The 17,116-nt window shown below is 43.8% G+C and overlaps 1 protein-coding gene across 2 annotated transcripts in view; it reads right to left on the bottom strand.

Moving 5' to 3' along the window:
* MAMDC2 (MAM domain containing 2) overlaps nucleotides 1-17,116 on the bottom strand; it is a 67,315-nt gene that overhangs the window by 22,202 nt on the left and 27,997 nt on the right. For both annotated transcript variants that reach the window (XM_066616204.1, XM_066616205.1), the window contains exons 3-7: nucleotides 13,987-14,258; nucleotides 12,578-12,662; nucleotides 8,893-9,030; nucleotides 5,065-5,321; nucleotides 2,795-2,888 (exon numbers count right to left, since the gene is read on the bottom strand). In XM_066616204.1, coding sequence (XP_066472301.1) covers nucleotides 2,795-2,888; nucleotides 5,065-5,321; nucleotides 8,893-9,030; nucleotides 12,578-12,662; nucleotides 13,987-14,258 — 846 coding nt within the window. The remainder of the gene's footprint in view (nucleotides 1-2,794; nucleotides 2,889-5,064; nucleotides 5,322-8,892; nucleotides 9,031-12,577; nucleotides 12,663-13,986; nucleotides 14,259-17,116) is intronic.

The following is a 17,116-nucleotide window of genomic DNA, read 5'->3' on the forward strand; positions in this document are numbered from 1 at the left end:
AAGGGAAAAGGGCTGGTGGGCACAAACATCCCATTTCACCTAACCACTTAGTACAGTTATTCTCAAACTTTTTATCACCGGGATCAACTTTTCAAAATGACACTCTATTGGGACCCATCTATTTTACAAGACTTTTAAAAAAATGATCTAGAAAGAAAAAAAAATTTTTTATTTATTTACAAGTAATATTTGTTTATTTGCAAACAGACTTGATCCATTTCTCATTATGAGGCAGCCCTAACCCTAATGAACAACCTCATTAGGGGCTTAGTTACATGACCCAGCCTTCACCCACCCCCACTACCTGTCACTGATGGACTTGGAAAGAAAACATACCAGAAAAACTTTTATCTCCCTGTATTTATACAAGCTTGCAAATCACAGGGCAATTAGCTGCTAACTTGCAAACTGTAGGAGCGAAGCTGTTTGCGGGGCAATTAGCAGCTATCTGATTTTTGAATAGCCTCGGGGCAACTACAGTAGCTATTTGATTTTTCCATCACTAATGTTTTCATTGGAGGCTCTCTAGGACCCACCAGAAATCGGGTCACGACCTACCAAGTCCTGACCCACAGTTTGAGAAATGCTAGCCTAGTAAATGGCCTGCATGAGCCTCCGTGTGCACTTGGAGTCAGGGAAGAAGAAAATAGGGCTTTAATGCCCTTTGGGAAACTGTAGATTTGTGCTTTGCCTGTAATGAACTGGATCATGCTGATTCTTTGTACAGATAGCAGAAGTCAGTTTAATCACTTCTGTGTATCAGTTTGACCCTCCTTCATTTTCCACCAAGAACAAAAAGAAAAAAGAAAAGGCTACATGAAGATAAATAAGCAACAGATGTCAAAAAATGCAAAATCTGCTTTAAGATAAGATGTCAAAAAGCATTTATTTTATTTTTCTGCTGGGCCTCCCTGAAAAATGCATAGACAAGACTTGTAGATGTAATTAGTTTTTAAACTCTTCAGCGTGACAACTATCTAGCACAGGGGTCTCCAAACTTTTTGGCCAGTGGGCTGCATCAAATATCTGGCATGGTGTGGAGGGCCAGAAAAAAATTTAAATATAAAATTTAAATAAATAAATTAGAGATTGAACTTAGAAGAGTGAATAAATGAAGGAATGGGCTCATTCATTCAACCTCTCTGGCTCACAGAACACCCTCCAGACACAATCAGAGCACAGTTCTGGTCATGTTCAGTTGAGTGGGCCAGAGGCTTTCAGGGGACAAGAGGTTGACCACGGGCCAGAAAGAGGTTTGCTGCAGGCCGCATCTGGCCCCCGGGCTGGGGTTTGAAGACCCCTGCTCTAGCATATTAAAAACATAGACATGCATATTTCCAGGAAAATATGTATATTGTGTATCAAGAGGGCTCTTTGGCCCATCTCAGACTTTTCTATGATAAATGAATGTTTTTTCTTAAATATTATTATCACATTTCACCATCACAGTGGGAAATTTCACAATAACATGCCGTCATTACTCAAAGAACTGAGTTAATAGTTTCAGCTATCTGAAAGGCTTGTAAAGGCCGTCAGTCCAACAGGGGCAAAGCTCTGCAATGGCGCCCCCCCATGGGCTATCGCCGCCCCCCTACACAGAAATCAGCACCCCCCCTCACCAGAAGCTCACAGAGCCTTGAGCAACCTCCAGCTGCATCGGGAAAACCTCTGTGAGGTTCTCCAACGCTTTAAACTGTGCTTCTGGGAAACCAGAAGCACAGTTTCTGCCCCTATCGGGAGCCTCAGAGAGGCTTTCGTGGGGTCCTAGTGGCTGGCGCCTGGCGCTTTTGCCCCAGAGAAGTCTATGGGCGGTATGCAACTCCAGCCCAAGAATATGTCCCCAAGTACTTCAGCCCTATTTCCTCTGGAAAACCCTCCTTATTTCCTTACAATCGGCTTCTCCTTCTTTCTCCCATCCATTTGCACCATTATATGCTCACTTTTCCTTGAAAACATTTCCTCTCTTTTTCTTTACTTCTACCTAGAACTGCTGCTGTTCAGGGCTACCTGTGTAAGTGATGGTTGTGTCCACTGCATTTTACTGTAACTTTATTCCCACAATAGAAGCTATCTAGCCGAGCTATTCCATCTGCTCTGAGCGTGGGAGGATGGAGGCCAGAATGTTCGACCAGATCAAGAAAGAAACATCTGAATGTTGTGGTTTCTTGAAAGACAGAACCTTTCAAACTGTAAAAATCCCTAGGGGGATTTGAACTGCCTGCCTATGTAAACCGCCTTGAATAAAGTCCAAGGAGAAATCTGAGGACCAAGAAAGGCGGTATAGAAATACCTGTATTATTATTATTATTTTCTAGCATTGCACCTTCTAATCTTGACTCCCTCATTTCATGTCATTCCATTAAGCTGTGCCATGAGCCACTGCATTTGGTCCCTGCATATGCAACAGATTTCCTTCCACGTATGGATGTTACACATGTTTTAAAAGCACACCCAGTAACAGAGCAGTCAACAGGAAATGCTACTAACAATTTAAAACATCTGCCATGTTTTGGGTTCAACGTGGTGGAAACACATAAGGATAGAGCTCAATTCTTACTCAATTATCATTTGTAGTTGAATGCTACACAGATGACTTTTTATCACAGATTTTGTTATTTTTCTCTGTTGGCAGTTTTAGCCATAGCCTTACTTTATGTGGCCAATGATATCATTATTTTAAAAAATAACAAGCCACTGCACTGAACAGGATGTATGCTAAAATTGTTTGCTCGCTGGCATTTTGAAACCTAACAAACCAAATTTGGAAAATAAATTTGAAAAGAAAATCTCATACCTGTCTCATTACTGCAGAAAACTGGAGAGAAAGAAATGTCATCAAGTGCAATATATCCACCTCTGGCACTGTTGAAAGCAACTTCAAAAATAACCTGGAAACAAACACCCAGGAACAGTAACTTTACTATAGAGCTTATTCTGTGGCAACATTTATACAGCTGCTCCTTGGTATATGCAGGGGGTCCATTCTAGGAAATCACTTCCCCCCCCAAGGATATCAAATTTGGCAGATAATGAAATTCAGGGGGGCAGCCCAGCACAGCAATTACTTACCTGGGGGCCATGTCCAGCTCTCCAGAGGCTGTGAGCAGCCTCCTGGTCTCCACAGAAGACTCCCAGACACAACAGGAAGGCATTTCTGGTTGAGTCTGGGTGGTGTTCTGAGGCCGTCCAGCTGCAGGCTTGGCATCCGCAGATACCCAAATCTGCAGGTGCCTAGCCAGCAGATAAGAAGAGCCCACTGTAATGCAACTTCAAAGAGGAAACCTTGTCATGTTTTAATTGACCACAGTGCAGATTCTGAAAAAGCAAAGCATTGCCTCTCACAGCAGGTCGCTACCCATAACATACAGCAAATCCTCACTTAAAGTTGTTGATAGGTTCTTGGAAACTGCAGCTTTAAGTGAAAAGACTTATTTTAAGTGACTTTAAGAAAAAAGACTTATGAAACGAAACTAATTTTACTATAGGCTAATTACATTCTTGCAGCATTTCTGTTCAAGAAAACATCACCAAACTTCTAAATAAAGACCCAAAGCACTTCTAATATTAAACATTGACAGTAGACCCAGCCACGAATTGATTTTTTGCTCATCGACTTTGTAATGAAATGGCTTCAAATGAAATAGCTTGATGATGACTTGCTTTCATGCTGTGCATGAAACAGAAGACTTGCTCTGGTTGTTACTGACACCAAATCATTGCCATGACAACTCCAATGAAAGGAAAAAAGTGAACTGGATGTCAGCTGTACAGCTCACAAGACGGACCATATGGGGTTCAGTTGAAACATGACAAAGAGATTCTCAGATGATTCAGCCCCTGGCATGAGCAATACACAGGAGAATTAGCAGTATAATCCTGTGCATGTTTACTTGCAAGTAAGTTTCCCTGAGTTCAGTGGGACTAAGGGCCAATTCTATCCAATTTTCCAGTGCTGGTGCAGCTAGGCCAATGGGTCATGAGAGGCATCCTGTGGTGAGAGAAAGTCACAGAGGCCTCCTTAAGGTAAAGGAACATTTGTTCCCTTACCTTGGGGCTGCATTGCAGCTGCACCAGTGCTGGAAAGTTGGATAGGATTGGGCCCTTACTCCCTAGTAAGTGTGCTTAGAATTAGAGTCTAGCAGCCCAATCCTGAGCTGCCTGGTACACTGGGCTGCAGCAGCGCCAAAAATGGATGCTGCTGCATCTAGCACATCCAGGCAGCCGCCACCTCTCCTCGGGAGAAGGAAACTTTCATTGCCTTCCCCCAGGTAAACCAAGAAGCCCTACAACAGGGCTACTCAGTTCTACAACGGCCTGAAGGTCAGCGTAGAATGAAGAGCTTCCATGTCGGGAGGCCAGCCTGACACAGAGGCTCTGGATTCAGTGGAGCAAAGCTCCACTGGTCCTGCCTCCCTCCTGCCCACTCCCTCCCCTGCATGCCTCCTCACCGCCCTCCCTTCACTTCCCCTCCAGAATGCCTCTTCATCGCCTCCCCCCAAGCCCCCACCTACCTCTCCACTGCCCGGTGGTCCATGTGACCGCCAAGCAGCGGAGCTCTGATGCTCCACCAGCACTAGCCCAATACCAGCCAGCGCTGGATTAGTACCAGTGGAGCACAAGCATTAGGGTCTACAAATGTGCCCTCCATTTTGCTCCCCCCACCCATAATGGCTCCAAAGGGGAGGAGCTGCTTGCATGCCACATTGAGACTCCCTGCAAAACTTAGTGGTTGTGTTCCAGAGTCCACATAAAGCTAAAACTGTGTATATTCAAGATTGCCTTGAAAATCCCTGATACCCCGAAAATATGTACTGTCTCTTTAAAAATTATGAGGGCTAGGTGGGAACTAAAAACCAATGGAGAAAACAGCAGCTTCATTCTCCAATCTCACAGTCACTCGCAGGTATGTATTTAGTAAGCAGAATGGTGGGCGGAATCGACTGCATTATTTAAGCTGCTATTTTTTGGTTTACCAACCATGTGAAGTTAAATTCACGCAAGCCAACTGCATCTAAGATGAAGGACACCTGTACTTTGTACAGGTCAGGTATGTGATGGCCTTACCTCCATAGGATACGGTGCACTGAAGTCAAATTCTCCTAAAACCCAGTCTGTAGTCATGAGATTGTCGGCTCTCCAAAGTTCTTCATAAAAACCATGTATGTCCCTCATGTAAGCAGTAAAAACAATACCACTTTCTTGCTGCATTTGGTAATAAAAGGACAAACAACCGGACATAGGAATTGTTGTCCTAGGTGAGACCAGCTGAGCGACCTCCTGGAAGTGCTTGACATAAAGAGAGTCCACGTACATGTAGTGACCTGAAACATATTTGTGCATAATGACAGTTTCCAAACAACAACATTGAGTAGATATATAAAGTCATTTGATATACAGCCACTGTAAATAACAAATACTGAGAATACAGCTTCTTAGAAATGTGAATGACCAACATTTGGGTGCTTCAACTTCTCTTCCCTGGACAAGCTGGTGTAATTTCACATGGATCTTCTCTGCTTGTTCAGGATAAGAAAGATCAAGTGGTCAACTTAAATCTCTCATCTCCTCCCATTGTTAATTTATCACAATAATTTTGCTGAAATCATGTGAAAAAATAATAAACAATGTTCTAAGAAGAAAATATATTGGATACTTTTAAGTTTGGGTGTTTTCTTCTCCTTTGTAGCCCTTCCACCAGCAGCAGCTGTGCCTCTGTTGTGTGATGTGACTAGTCAGTAGCAGTCCTGTGAGACAGGCACTCTGAAACAGCTATAGTGTGACCTTATCTGAAAAAAAGATTTTAGGCAAGGCTACATTGTAGCCCCCTGATAACGACTTGCCCTTTTCTGAGAGTGAGTGAGATTCGGACTTGGATACGGATATCTCATTTTGATTTCCATGCACAACACAAGCCTGCAATACATACAACTGTAAAATGTGAAGCAGCCCTCATAGTGTGTCAGAAGCAGTGTTGACACCAGATTTCTGGGAGTGCTATGGCAAAGTCCTGCACTGCATCTGCATTTCACTCCCCAATGGCAGACTGGACACTACCATTCCTACCAGTACTGAGGGTTCAGAAGTCAGTCTGGTCAGATGGGCCTTCTGATGGGCATGGGTTCTCAGTCAGTGCCTAATCTGGGTGATAATGCTTGACATCATCCTTGGTCAGAAACTACTTATAACATTTTTATCCTGTCCCTTGAAGATTTGAGGGTAGCACACAAGAGGCCATCCTATTTTATATTCAAAACATCCTATGACATGGATTAGACTGACAGACAGGGTTTGTGAATTGAAAGCCACTAGCACTGGAGTCCAGCTGCCTACAGCAGGGGTGTCCAAACAATTTGGCAGGAGGGCCACATCATCTTTCTGACACTGTGTCAGGGGCCGGGGAAAAAAAGGAATTAATTTACAATTTAAAATTTGAATAAATTTACATAAATGAATATATTAGAGTTGGAACTTGTGTGAATGAATGAAGATCTTGCAATAGCTCAAGGCCTATAAAAGGCCTTGCACAAAGCAAGGCCAGCCTTTCCTTCGCTGCCACTGCTGCATCACAGACGTGAAACAGCAAGTGGTGGAGAGAGCCTTTGTCCCACAGCTCAAGTGAGAGGTCAAACAGTCTTTCTCTTGCTGAGAGACCAGCACGGGCTCCAGCAAGTCTTTGGAGGGCCAGAGGCTCATTGGAGACTGGGGGCTCCCCAAGGGCCTGATTGAAAGTCCCCAAGAGCCGCATGTGGCCCCCGGGCTGGGGTATGGGCACCCCTGGTCTACAGCCTTAGTCTAACATTCTATCAACTACACTGCATTAGCTCTTCTAAGATAATGAAGGAAGGCAGGGATGCTGCTATTTTAAAAAAGTGCTGAAAGCTCCACCATGTGTATGCACAAGCCCTGCACACGCTGAAAGAGACTCTGTGGATTGTGGGCTCTCCATCTCTGCAAAAAAACCACAACAGAAAGGAGAATCCTAATGTAGAGTTTACATAGATGATCTGCTGAGTTGCAAGACACTTCTTCAAACATAGCTATGGAATTTCCTTTTTCATCAAAATTATAAATCACATGGGAGTGAGCAAAGTCTGCTGAATGAGCAAAAGTAGCCTCTGGATTTGACATCTGCTATCATTTCAGAACTAAATGCATCAGTCGCACTCAGACTTTCCATTGCCCAAGTGTAACAGCTGGTGGTTTAACATCTCTGAAGAGGTCTCTAATTCAGTTTTAAAGTACCATCCCTAGTTTGCAAAAACACTGAGGCTACAACCTTAATTGGCAGTACCCATTTCATGTAGGAGAAAAGGTGACATGCCTTGGCACATTCCTTGGGAACTTGGGGGTGTACCTTGACAACTGTCAAGAAAATGATGGTGTGCAACTGACAATCTTAGTGCCTTGTCAGTGTGCTGTGAGATGAAAAAGCTTGAAAATCACTGAGCTACACTTTAAAAAGTGGGTACACCTCTGAATATGCACCCATATGCAAATTCCACCAGAAGTTAAAGACTTCAATATTCCCATCACTCCTAAAAGCAAGACTATTGATCAAATACACCTAGGGCCCAATCCTAACTGGTACATGGACTGATGCAAGTCCCTTGCTCCGGCCCAGGAGTGTCACAAAACTGCTATAAAGCACTTTTGCACCACTCTGAGGGGAAATAGGCTGGCACATGTCCATGCGCTGGCCTTCCTGTGCCAGTGTGGGCCCCAGGGAAAAGGCGAGTTGCATTGGTCGAGCTTGGCGAATGCAGAGGTCTGGCAGGGGTGCTGGGAGGGTGGGGAGGAGATGGGAGGAAGGTGTTTCGGGGCGAGGAGGGCAGGTGGGACCATGGGCAGGTAGGCGGGCAGGGAGTGGGAGGCAGGACCAGGATCTGGCAGTTATGCATGATCCTGACCCCATTGCCAGGCAGCCCAGGGCAGTCCCAAGTTGCTCAGATTTGCGCCCCACCTCATCAGATGGCACAAATCCAAGCAAACCCATTGGGGCTGCTGCAGCATGACATGGGGTAAGGGGAAGCATTTCCCCTTGCCCCGGTCAGCCCCAAACTTGCACTGGATGCAGTGCAGGCCCGCTGCCCTGTCTGTTTTCAGTGCAAGTTAGTATTGTGCTCTCAGTGGAGTTCTTCCTTGGGGTTGAAGAGTGCAGAGACATAAAGGGGCAGGTTTTGCATAACGCTACCATGAATGTTTGCTATGCAGTTCATTACATAATTCAAGATAATGAAGTCAAAGCAGAATCATACTGTTGATCAAGAACTGAGAGCTAAAACGCAATTCATTTTACACCTACAGCAGCTGTCTATGCAAATAGATGATGAAAAGCTGAAGAAGTTGCTCTGGGAACAGCTCCTGAATAAGTCACATCATGAGTAGTTAGTTATTCATTAGTAATACTAGGAATGAAGTATGAAAAACTATCAGACCTTGAAAGAAAACATGCCTGATACGCAAAGCACAGGATGAAAACCTAGGGCATCATTTATTTGGTAATTGGGCAAGGCACAGCTGTGCTTATGTATGCCATATATGTAAATATTTTTGAAGGAAAAATGTTTATGGGAAGTTGAATCTTTGATGTCAGATTTTTCTCAGATGAATGCCCCTTTTATGTCAGAAATGCCATTAAATGGTTTGGTCTGCAAGGATTTCTTATTTTTCTTTGCAATTTCCCCTTGCTTTCCAGTTTTCTTCAAGTGGATTCTCCAAAGCTTTGTGCCACATTATTTTAAACATTTTAGACATGGTGCTCTCTTATTCCCACAAGAGAACTCTGAACAAAGGGCATCCAAGAATGAGCCTGTAAACGAAAACACTAAGAAAAGACTCCCTCCAGAAATCGCATTCCCACCTCTTTCCAAATAAATCATCTCTCTTGCTTACCAAATTCATCATTAAGGGTGTGATCTCTTAGAAGGATAGATTGTGAATTTCCAATGTTGCCTCCACCGACAAACCAGTTCACGTTGGGGTTCCAGTGATTCGTAAAACCACACAGATGATTTTCTTCAAAATTACATTCTGTGGTACAAAGAATATCACCGAAGTTCTAACAAAACAGTTTGAAGGCATCTATTTTCCATGGCCCTCCTACATATCTGGTATATTGGCTATAATTAATTCATTCAATTCTTTTGTAAATTAAAAGTTAACAAAACATTTAATTTTATTTGAAGAGATGTAGAAGAAGCCCTCAACTAAACCCCTTTCCCACCCACCATTACCCCATCATCCTCTGAATTAACCAAATTGTCAACTGAGGGTGCAAGCCTATGCATGCTTTCCTGGGAGTAAGCGCCATTGACTATAATAGGACTTACATCTGAGTAGACAGGCATAAGATTCGGTTGTGACACACATAACAGAAGAGGGAGATGGAACAGGAAGTGAACCATACAGATAAATACAGAAATATAACTATCATATAGTTCCAAGAACTCTGACCAATGCTATTGCATTTTGAATTTGTTATGATATATACCCCAGGCCTATAGTGAATTTACAGGCTGGACAGAGCAAGGCTAGGCCCTGATGTCTTGGCCTGCATACATACAGTGTAGCACTGATGCATCATGGGATTGGCTGATGCAACAGGGCACAGCAGGGATGACGCAACACCCTGCAACACCATGTCACCAGACAATGAGTCATGTGATCACCAGATCGTAGCCCGCCTCTCATTGGCCAGTGCCAATATATATTGCAGCGTGTGCAAGCTGCTGTGTGGGAGATGTTATGTGGAGTGTCTGCGGGAAGCTACGTCGGTGGAGTTGGTGATCGGAGAATTGAGAAGTAGTGCTATCTGTGCTGATTGCTTGCTAAACTGCCTTTGCTCTGTAAATATTGTACATTCTTCAAGTAAAGGACAGCTGGTGGTGGAGCACTGCCGTGTGCCTCGTTATTTACCGGGAATATCTGCCTGACCTTGAGTCTCTGGAGCTGCAGTGTCGGCTGCGTACTGCAACAGAATTGGTATCTTGTCCATTAATCACCATTTGCTCCTTGACCACCAGATCACAAGTTCTCTGTCCAAAGTTCAATGTGTCCAGAGTTTGCTGTTTTCCAGTACTGCAAGATCAGTTGTCTGGTTTCCATTGTGTATTTGAGTTTGTCAGCCTACACCCAGTTGCAAACCTCAGCATCAGCAAAGAATGGAAGCAAATCTATCCATTTGTATTTCTATGAGCCCTGGCCCTTTTTATTTTTAAGCACTCTTTAATTAACAAATTGCTTTACAGAACAGTCATATCATATGGTGTGGTTCATTATTATTCCCAGGTTCTTGAAGGGGTACCTACGGTTAAGAGAAGGTGATTTGCCCAAGACCACACAGGAAATCAGTGGTTGAACAGAGATCTAAAACCAAGTTTCCCATGTCCTGTCCAATTCAAGACTCAGCTGGAGGAGTTGACCAATTTGGCTCTAAATCTACTATTCCAGTAAGTCAGAACAGTGTCCTCAAACAACTAGCTGAAAAAATATATAAGCATCTGGCTAAACTGACCAGAGGAGCACCTAGTCCATGCTGTTGAGAAGCCTCTAGTATTTGTGCCTACACAAACAAATTATATCACCAGACTGCACCAGCCATGAGAGGTTCTGTGCAGATGCACATCCATGTGGCTTTGACCCTTTCCCATTTCCTTTTAGTTTCAGGTGGTTGACCTGATCCAAGAAACCAGATTTCACAGGAACCCATGGTTGATGGATGAGAATGTACCCACAGAGTTCCTGCAATGCAGTTTGCAATTGTACCACATTGGTCCTCATAACTTTATATCATCATATGCTGGCAGAGCCAATTGCCTGCTGATTCCAAATGCAAGGCAATAAATGCAATATTAAACTAAAGTGAAAGCTTGTGGCCCAACTTTGTGATATACGGAAAATCATTATACAGTATCTAACTAGATAAATGAATAAATGACATTCTTTCAATTACATGCAGCTTAATCCTATAGCTACTATTGCAAGGTTGCAGCCCCAAAACTTGCAGCTGTGCAAACTAGATGGCATCCTATTACTAGTGACCTACTCTGAACCAATATCCAGGTTCAGCCTGCTTTCCAATTACACAGGCCAACACACATTTTGCTTCCTTAAACATTACACCAATTCCTGGGTATATTTGGGGTGCCAATTCCAAAAATGGCATCTGTTTTGCCCTATCACGTCTAGTTTTGGAGACACGGCATGGCCTCTTTAGTGAATGGTTCAAACAGCTTCCTCATGAGGAAGCCTACACCATGGCTTCCTCATGAGGAAGCTGCTTGAACCATTCACTAATGAGGCTATACTAAATCTCCAAAACTAGACGTGATAGGGCAAAACGGATGCCATTTTTGGAATTGGCACCCCAAATTCATATCAAACCACCATAAAGTTTGGGAAAAAATTTTCTGACCCTCAATTTTGTAGGCCTGCATTATTGGTCTTTCTTTGTCACCGTCCCTCCGCATATTCTGAACAATGGGGTTTTGATGGATTCTGTGGCAGATCTTCAGGGTATCAAGGTATTGTGAGTTTGGTGTGTGGCACAGCACTGTCACTTGAATGGCACTGGGTTCATATTACTATTTTACAATGGCAGCACTGTATCAGTGCAAATGGGGAATCCTGGTCTTGTTGATGGCTATTAATTTGTGTTAAGTATTGTCACTCTCTTGTCCTGTCCATGCCACAAATCTTTTGCACCCACATTTACTGCATTACTTTATACAATACAGCTGGAATGGTGAGGGTGCAATATCCTGGATGTTTCACTGTGGCAGCTTTGTATTGGCTCAATGGCCCCTAGACAGTAGATAATTACCAAGCTGTTACCTATGCATATAAACACACACTGGTGATTCTGGTTAAACGTACAGTCCAATCCAACCTAACTTCCCTGGCAACAATGCAGTAGCGTCCACAGGATGTGCTGCATCCTGTAGAAGAGTTTCAGGTTCCACAAGCCTCCTCGATGTAAGAGTACATTTGTTCCCTTGCATCAGGGCAAGCGTCTGATTGGGCAATTGGTCTATGCAGACCTGTGCCAGCTATTTTGCTTGCACTAGTCCAAGTGGACCCAACTTGCAAGGCCAGGAAAGGGGACTGGATATCAGCAGAGCCACAGCCACTGATTCTCACCCTCAGCACACCCTCATCCCTATCCCATTCCTCTCCCTCCCCACCCTGTCCAACCCACTCACCCCATGCCAAATTACCAGCACTGGGGTTCCTGCAGTGGCCACTGTTGCCAGCCACTGCTGATCAACGTCTGCAGCAGCAGTCAGGCTAGGCTGTATGGCACATCACGTTTTGCGATGGCCGTAAAGCGTGCTGTGCTACCAGAATGTGCATTCTGGCAATGCAGCAGCAAGCTAGGATTGGGCTGTTAGTGTTACAAAACATTTACTGTAATATCTAGGCTTTGTGGCAAATCTTTTAATAAGATATTACTGCTGAAGTTAACCACAATAAAAACAAACAGTATAAAATCTTATGCTGACCCAATTATAGGTGGTCTTCACAATTAAGCATATAATTCTTATTTTTATTGATGGCAATTATCACAATAATCACCTACCTATGCAGTAGCCAGTAGTTATTTTAATTTCAAAAATAGCTACACTGGCAAAAAGCTCTCTTCCCAAAACAGCTTCTAATATGATCTACAAGATAAGGAAAAGAGAGGAGAAAGTATTAATATTGTCATTGCATTTATTAAAATAAAAAAGTAAACATGGGAAAAGGGTACATTAGTTGCAGGAGGGAGCTCAGTTCTGTAACAGCACAATCCTGAGCTGCCCAGTGCACATCCTGCCTGAGCATGCCAGGCAGTCACTTGGCAGCGCGCCAGGCAGTAAGGAAAGTAGCCCTGCAATGGGGCTACTCAACTCTGTGCCCGCTATCAAACAGGTGCAGAGTAACGGAGTTCCATGTTGGGCTGAGAGGCTCGAAGTAGGGCTCCAGATCCAGCAGAGCTGAGCTCCACCAGTCCCGCACCCTCCTGCCCCTCTCCCTCTCCTGCCACACCTCCCCCACCCCATAATGCCTCCCCCGCCTCTCCCCAAGCCCCCACCTACCTCTCTGCGGCCTTGCGTTCCCACAAAGCACTGTGCAACAATCACCCATCCTCTGCCAAGTGCTGGCTCAGTGCAGGCTTGCACTGAGCCAGCACTTGCATTGGCTGGGTGGAATGTTTGCGACACTGTGCACTGGCAGTGAGCTGGCATGCAAGGTTCAGTATTGGGCCCTAATTCTCTTGTTTGCAGGACCATCTTAAGGAATGGGCCTACAGGGAACAGAACTACAAGTCTCCATCTAGCATCTATGCAGAGAGAAAATATTCACTGCATAGCTCTGTCATGATTTCATGAACATCTCGCACATTGATACTGATTGACCACAACAGGACCCACTCATTTTAAATGTGACTCTAGCAAAACCGTTGCTGTTTTGGAAATCAGTATTGTCAAAATCTTTTTGTACACCAATTCCCATGAAGTCAACTATATAAACGTTTTCAGTCTGTATACAGTTTCCTTGGACTGCAGTCAAAGTGGGAGGGAATCCATCTTGTTTCTGTTCCAGTGAATTAGCTTTGATTTTCCACAATGTTGTCTTTGATAGTTACAGCTACTTCCAGACGGAGAGGTTTTGATTTAAAAAAAATCAAAAAAGCAGAGTTGAAGGTCTGAGATGCGGCTATATCTATACAAGGAGTTTTGGTAGCAGTTAACTTTTAACGCACTATGTTATGGTAAAGAAAAATAAAAAAATCAAGGCATGCATGCACTTCCCTACAGTTTTCCATTCACTCATGAACCCACGGGTGCGGGCGGAAGAGTGAACTAAGCACAAGAATTTACAAGAGTGAACTAAGCAAATTCAAGAAGCACCTCTCAAACCTTACCCCTACTCCTATATTTGAATATGAAAGCAATTGTGGTAACCTACAGGAGAAACAGCCATGCATCCTAAGGTCAGGCTTACCTTGCACTTGTTTGTACTGTTTCGCACATCGAGGCTGGCAATGAGCCAGCTCTCTGAGCGCTCCGTCGTCGTCCACAGTAAATGATCAAAACTTTCACCGTCCACCCTTAGATACAAGTTCAAGGCCGTGTGATGTACCGGCAACACTGAGGAGGATGCAATCTGATAAATAAGTCTGATACAGCTCCACTCTTCGGAATATAATTCAGGACTGAGCAATACAGCAGTGTCGCCAGGTGTTCCCTGTGAGGTGTCCACAGAAATATAATGCCCTGGAAAAATGCACAAAACACTGGATTATGAATTCAAACACTACAGGTTACACCTCTCTCCCCCTTTCCTTCTCTGGAAAACTGATTAGACAGTCATTATTCTTGCCAACATGGTGTTTGCACACCTTAAGTCAGCAGTTCGCAGTAAGTCCTTGCAGGGGTGGGGGGAGGCAGCAACCCGATTCCCAGGATCACGTCACTAAGGGGGCTGCAGGGACTGGCATTTACTTACCAGTCCCTGCTGCGGCCTTCCAGGGGTGTGGGGAGCCCTGCGTGACCCTCCACAGGGCTCTCCAGCCTTCGGAAAGTGAAAGTAGAGCAATCACACCCTGCCTCCGCAAAACCGGAAGTGGAACGGAATTGCTCCGCTTTCACTTTTTGAAGGCTGGGGAACCCTGCGGATGGCAGTGGCCAGGGCCCTCAGGCTGGGGCGTCACAATGCCTTAGTTTGAGAAGCCCTGCCCTAAGTCATGTAGCCCACAAAGCCATTTTGGCAGCCCCAAAAGCCTGACCAAAGCCCCCCACCATCACCTTCTCCCACTTCAACAGCTTTTTTTATCTCCGTGCCCCACCTTTCTACCTTCTCCTTTGGAGGAGAAGCTCGAATTGTGTGGCAGGGAGATTGAAAAGCCCTGCAACATCCACCACCGCTTCTGCTGCTTGCCTCCTTAGCCTGCCTAAAGACTTCGGCAGCTCAGAATGAGGAAGTAATTGGCGATGATGTCATCACATCACTACCAATTATTTCCAGGCTGCTACAGCTGGGAGTCACATTGGAGTCATACAGCCCCCTGGCTGACCAAAGTTGGATCACCCTGTCCTAAGTGCATTCACCACACCTAATACTGCATGCTTACTAGATACTGCATCCCATTGCACTTTAGGATGTATGTCTTGACAGCCAGCATAACACAGAATGTTGTCTAGGAGTAGAGAGATTCAGCTGCACATCTCCATTCATGACCCTGGGCCCACCTCATGAGGTAGCTGTGAGTACAAAATGGGAGAGAGAGCCTTTACACAATCCTGAACTCCATGGAGAAAGAGTAATATGTTGATGTTACCATCAACCAATATATTTAGGTCTACCCTGCATGGTTAATATCGAAAACACTCCAAGCCAGAAAGGAGCAACAAATCATGTCTAATTGCTAAATGATTAAGCTCTACTAATTTCATCACACTCTGCATTCTCTTTCCAATACAATTAGGGCAGCATATCACTGTGGAGAACATATGTCCTACACCAAAGGGCAATATGCTCTATCTATCCATTGCTGGCAGACAGCCCTTTTGGGACAGTTGCCAGCTGGCACAGTAAATTTAGAGTTTGCTGTACTCCACAGCTGCTCTAAAGAGTGCCAAGATCAAGGAAAGTGTCAAGAAATGAAAACAATATAACCAGCACAACAGGAGCACAGGGTTAACAACACAGCACTTCAATAACTACCAGTCAAAACATGTTCGGTTTGAGAATTCTCAAAATAAACCTTTGAGAATGCGGCCTGACATAACAGATCTCTCCATGCAATTGGACAGATGAAGTGAAAGCTTCACTGAAGATACAAACAATGATACGGTAAGCTGTGGTCAGAACTTGTGCTCACTATGTGGGAAGCACCACAGTTAAAAAAAGAAAAAAAAATTGGTCCAGCGCCCAGTCTTTAATCCCACAGATTTCATGGAATGCTTTTCCAAGTGCACCTGTGGTCTCAGGTACTTTGAAAGTGAGTATAAACTCTATTTGTAAATCAGTGGAATTTATTTCAGAGAATGTGTGCTTAGGACTGGGTTGCAAGTGTGTTGGGAATGGAATCTGAGTTTAAGGTGGGTCCTGACTGCTGGAAAAAATCATAGCTAAAGGTATCTCTCTTCCCAAGTAGAACTATAAAAAGAACATTCTTGTTTCTTTATGTCTACAAATAATCAGTTAGCATTCAAGTTAAAACAAAACCAGTCTTCCAAAATAATCTTGTTTTTTACCCAAGAAACATATGATTATCAAAGTAGCATATACTTCAAAGCCCATCTTGTGATTGTACGTTAGAATTAGTTCTATTTTTGTTTGGGGCAGATGAGAAAGTTTCCCTACAGACGCAAGCCATGACAGTATACATTTTTGCTAGATTCATAAAGCGCCACAGGCTGAATTATGTCAAAGTGGAGACCTCAAATCACCATGGGCAGGATTTAGAATTGTAAATGCTTTGTTCATGACAAGCAGCCTAGTATTTCCACCCACCCCCCCTCATAAAGGACCATTTGTTTTCAAATGTCATCTGGGATCTCCCCCTTTCTGAATATTCAATGCCACTAGACTTTTCCCCTTCTCCAAAACCACAGAAATGAGAATGCTCATTCACATTCGATTGGCATGTTTAATTAAAACCAAGCTAAACCATCTATATCCTAGGTCAGAGCACATGCAGATGCAGCATTTACAAAGATGTTTAATCGCCACAAAACCGTATAGACCTAGCATGCTGCATTTCTCCTTTCCCTCTTTCATAATCACTGTTTGAAAACTGGGAGAGATACAAATTAAGTTATAAATTAATCTGAGATACAAATTAATATCTTTGAGATATTATTAATTTGAGATACAAATTTGAGATACAAATTTAGATGTGGTCTGAATGATGCATTACAATGCATCACAGCGAGGTTATCTGGAGCCAAGTGCAATTGCTACACATTACTAAACTTACAGTGCAAAAATAGCTTCAAAAATATAATAGTAATCCGTAAATACATTTCTGTTACATTTCAGAGTAACAGATGGCCATGTATATTATCAAAATGATCAATCGAAAACGTGATGCACCCTCCCAAACTACAGACTGCTTACTCAATGATTG

Source organism: Tiliqua scincoides, chromosome 2 (assembly GCF_035046505.1).
Source record: "Tiliqua scincoides isolate rTilSci1 chromosome 2, rTilSci1.hap2, whole genome shotgun sequence".
Lineage (NCBI taxonomy): Eukaryota > Metazoa > Chordata > Lepidosauria > Squamata > Scincidae > Tiliqua > Tiliqua scincoides.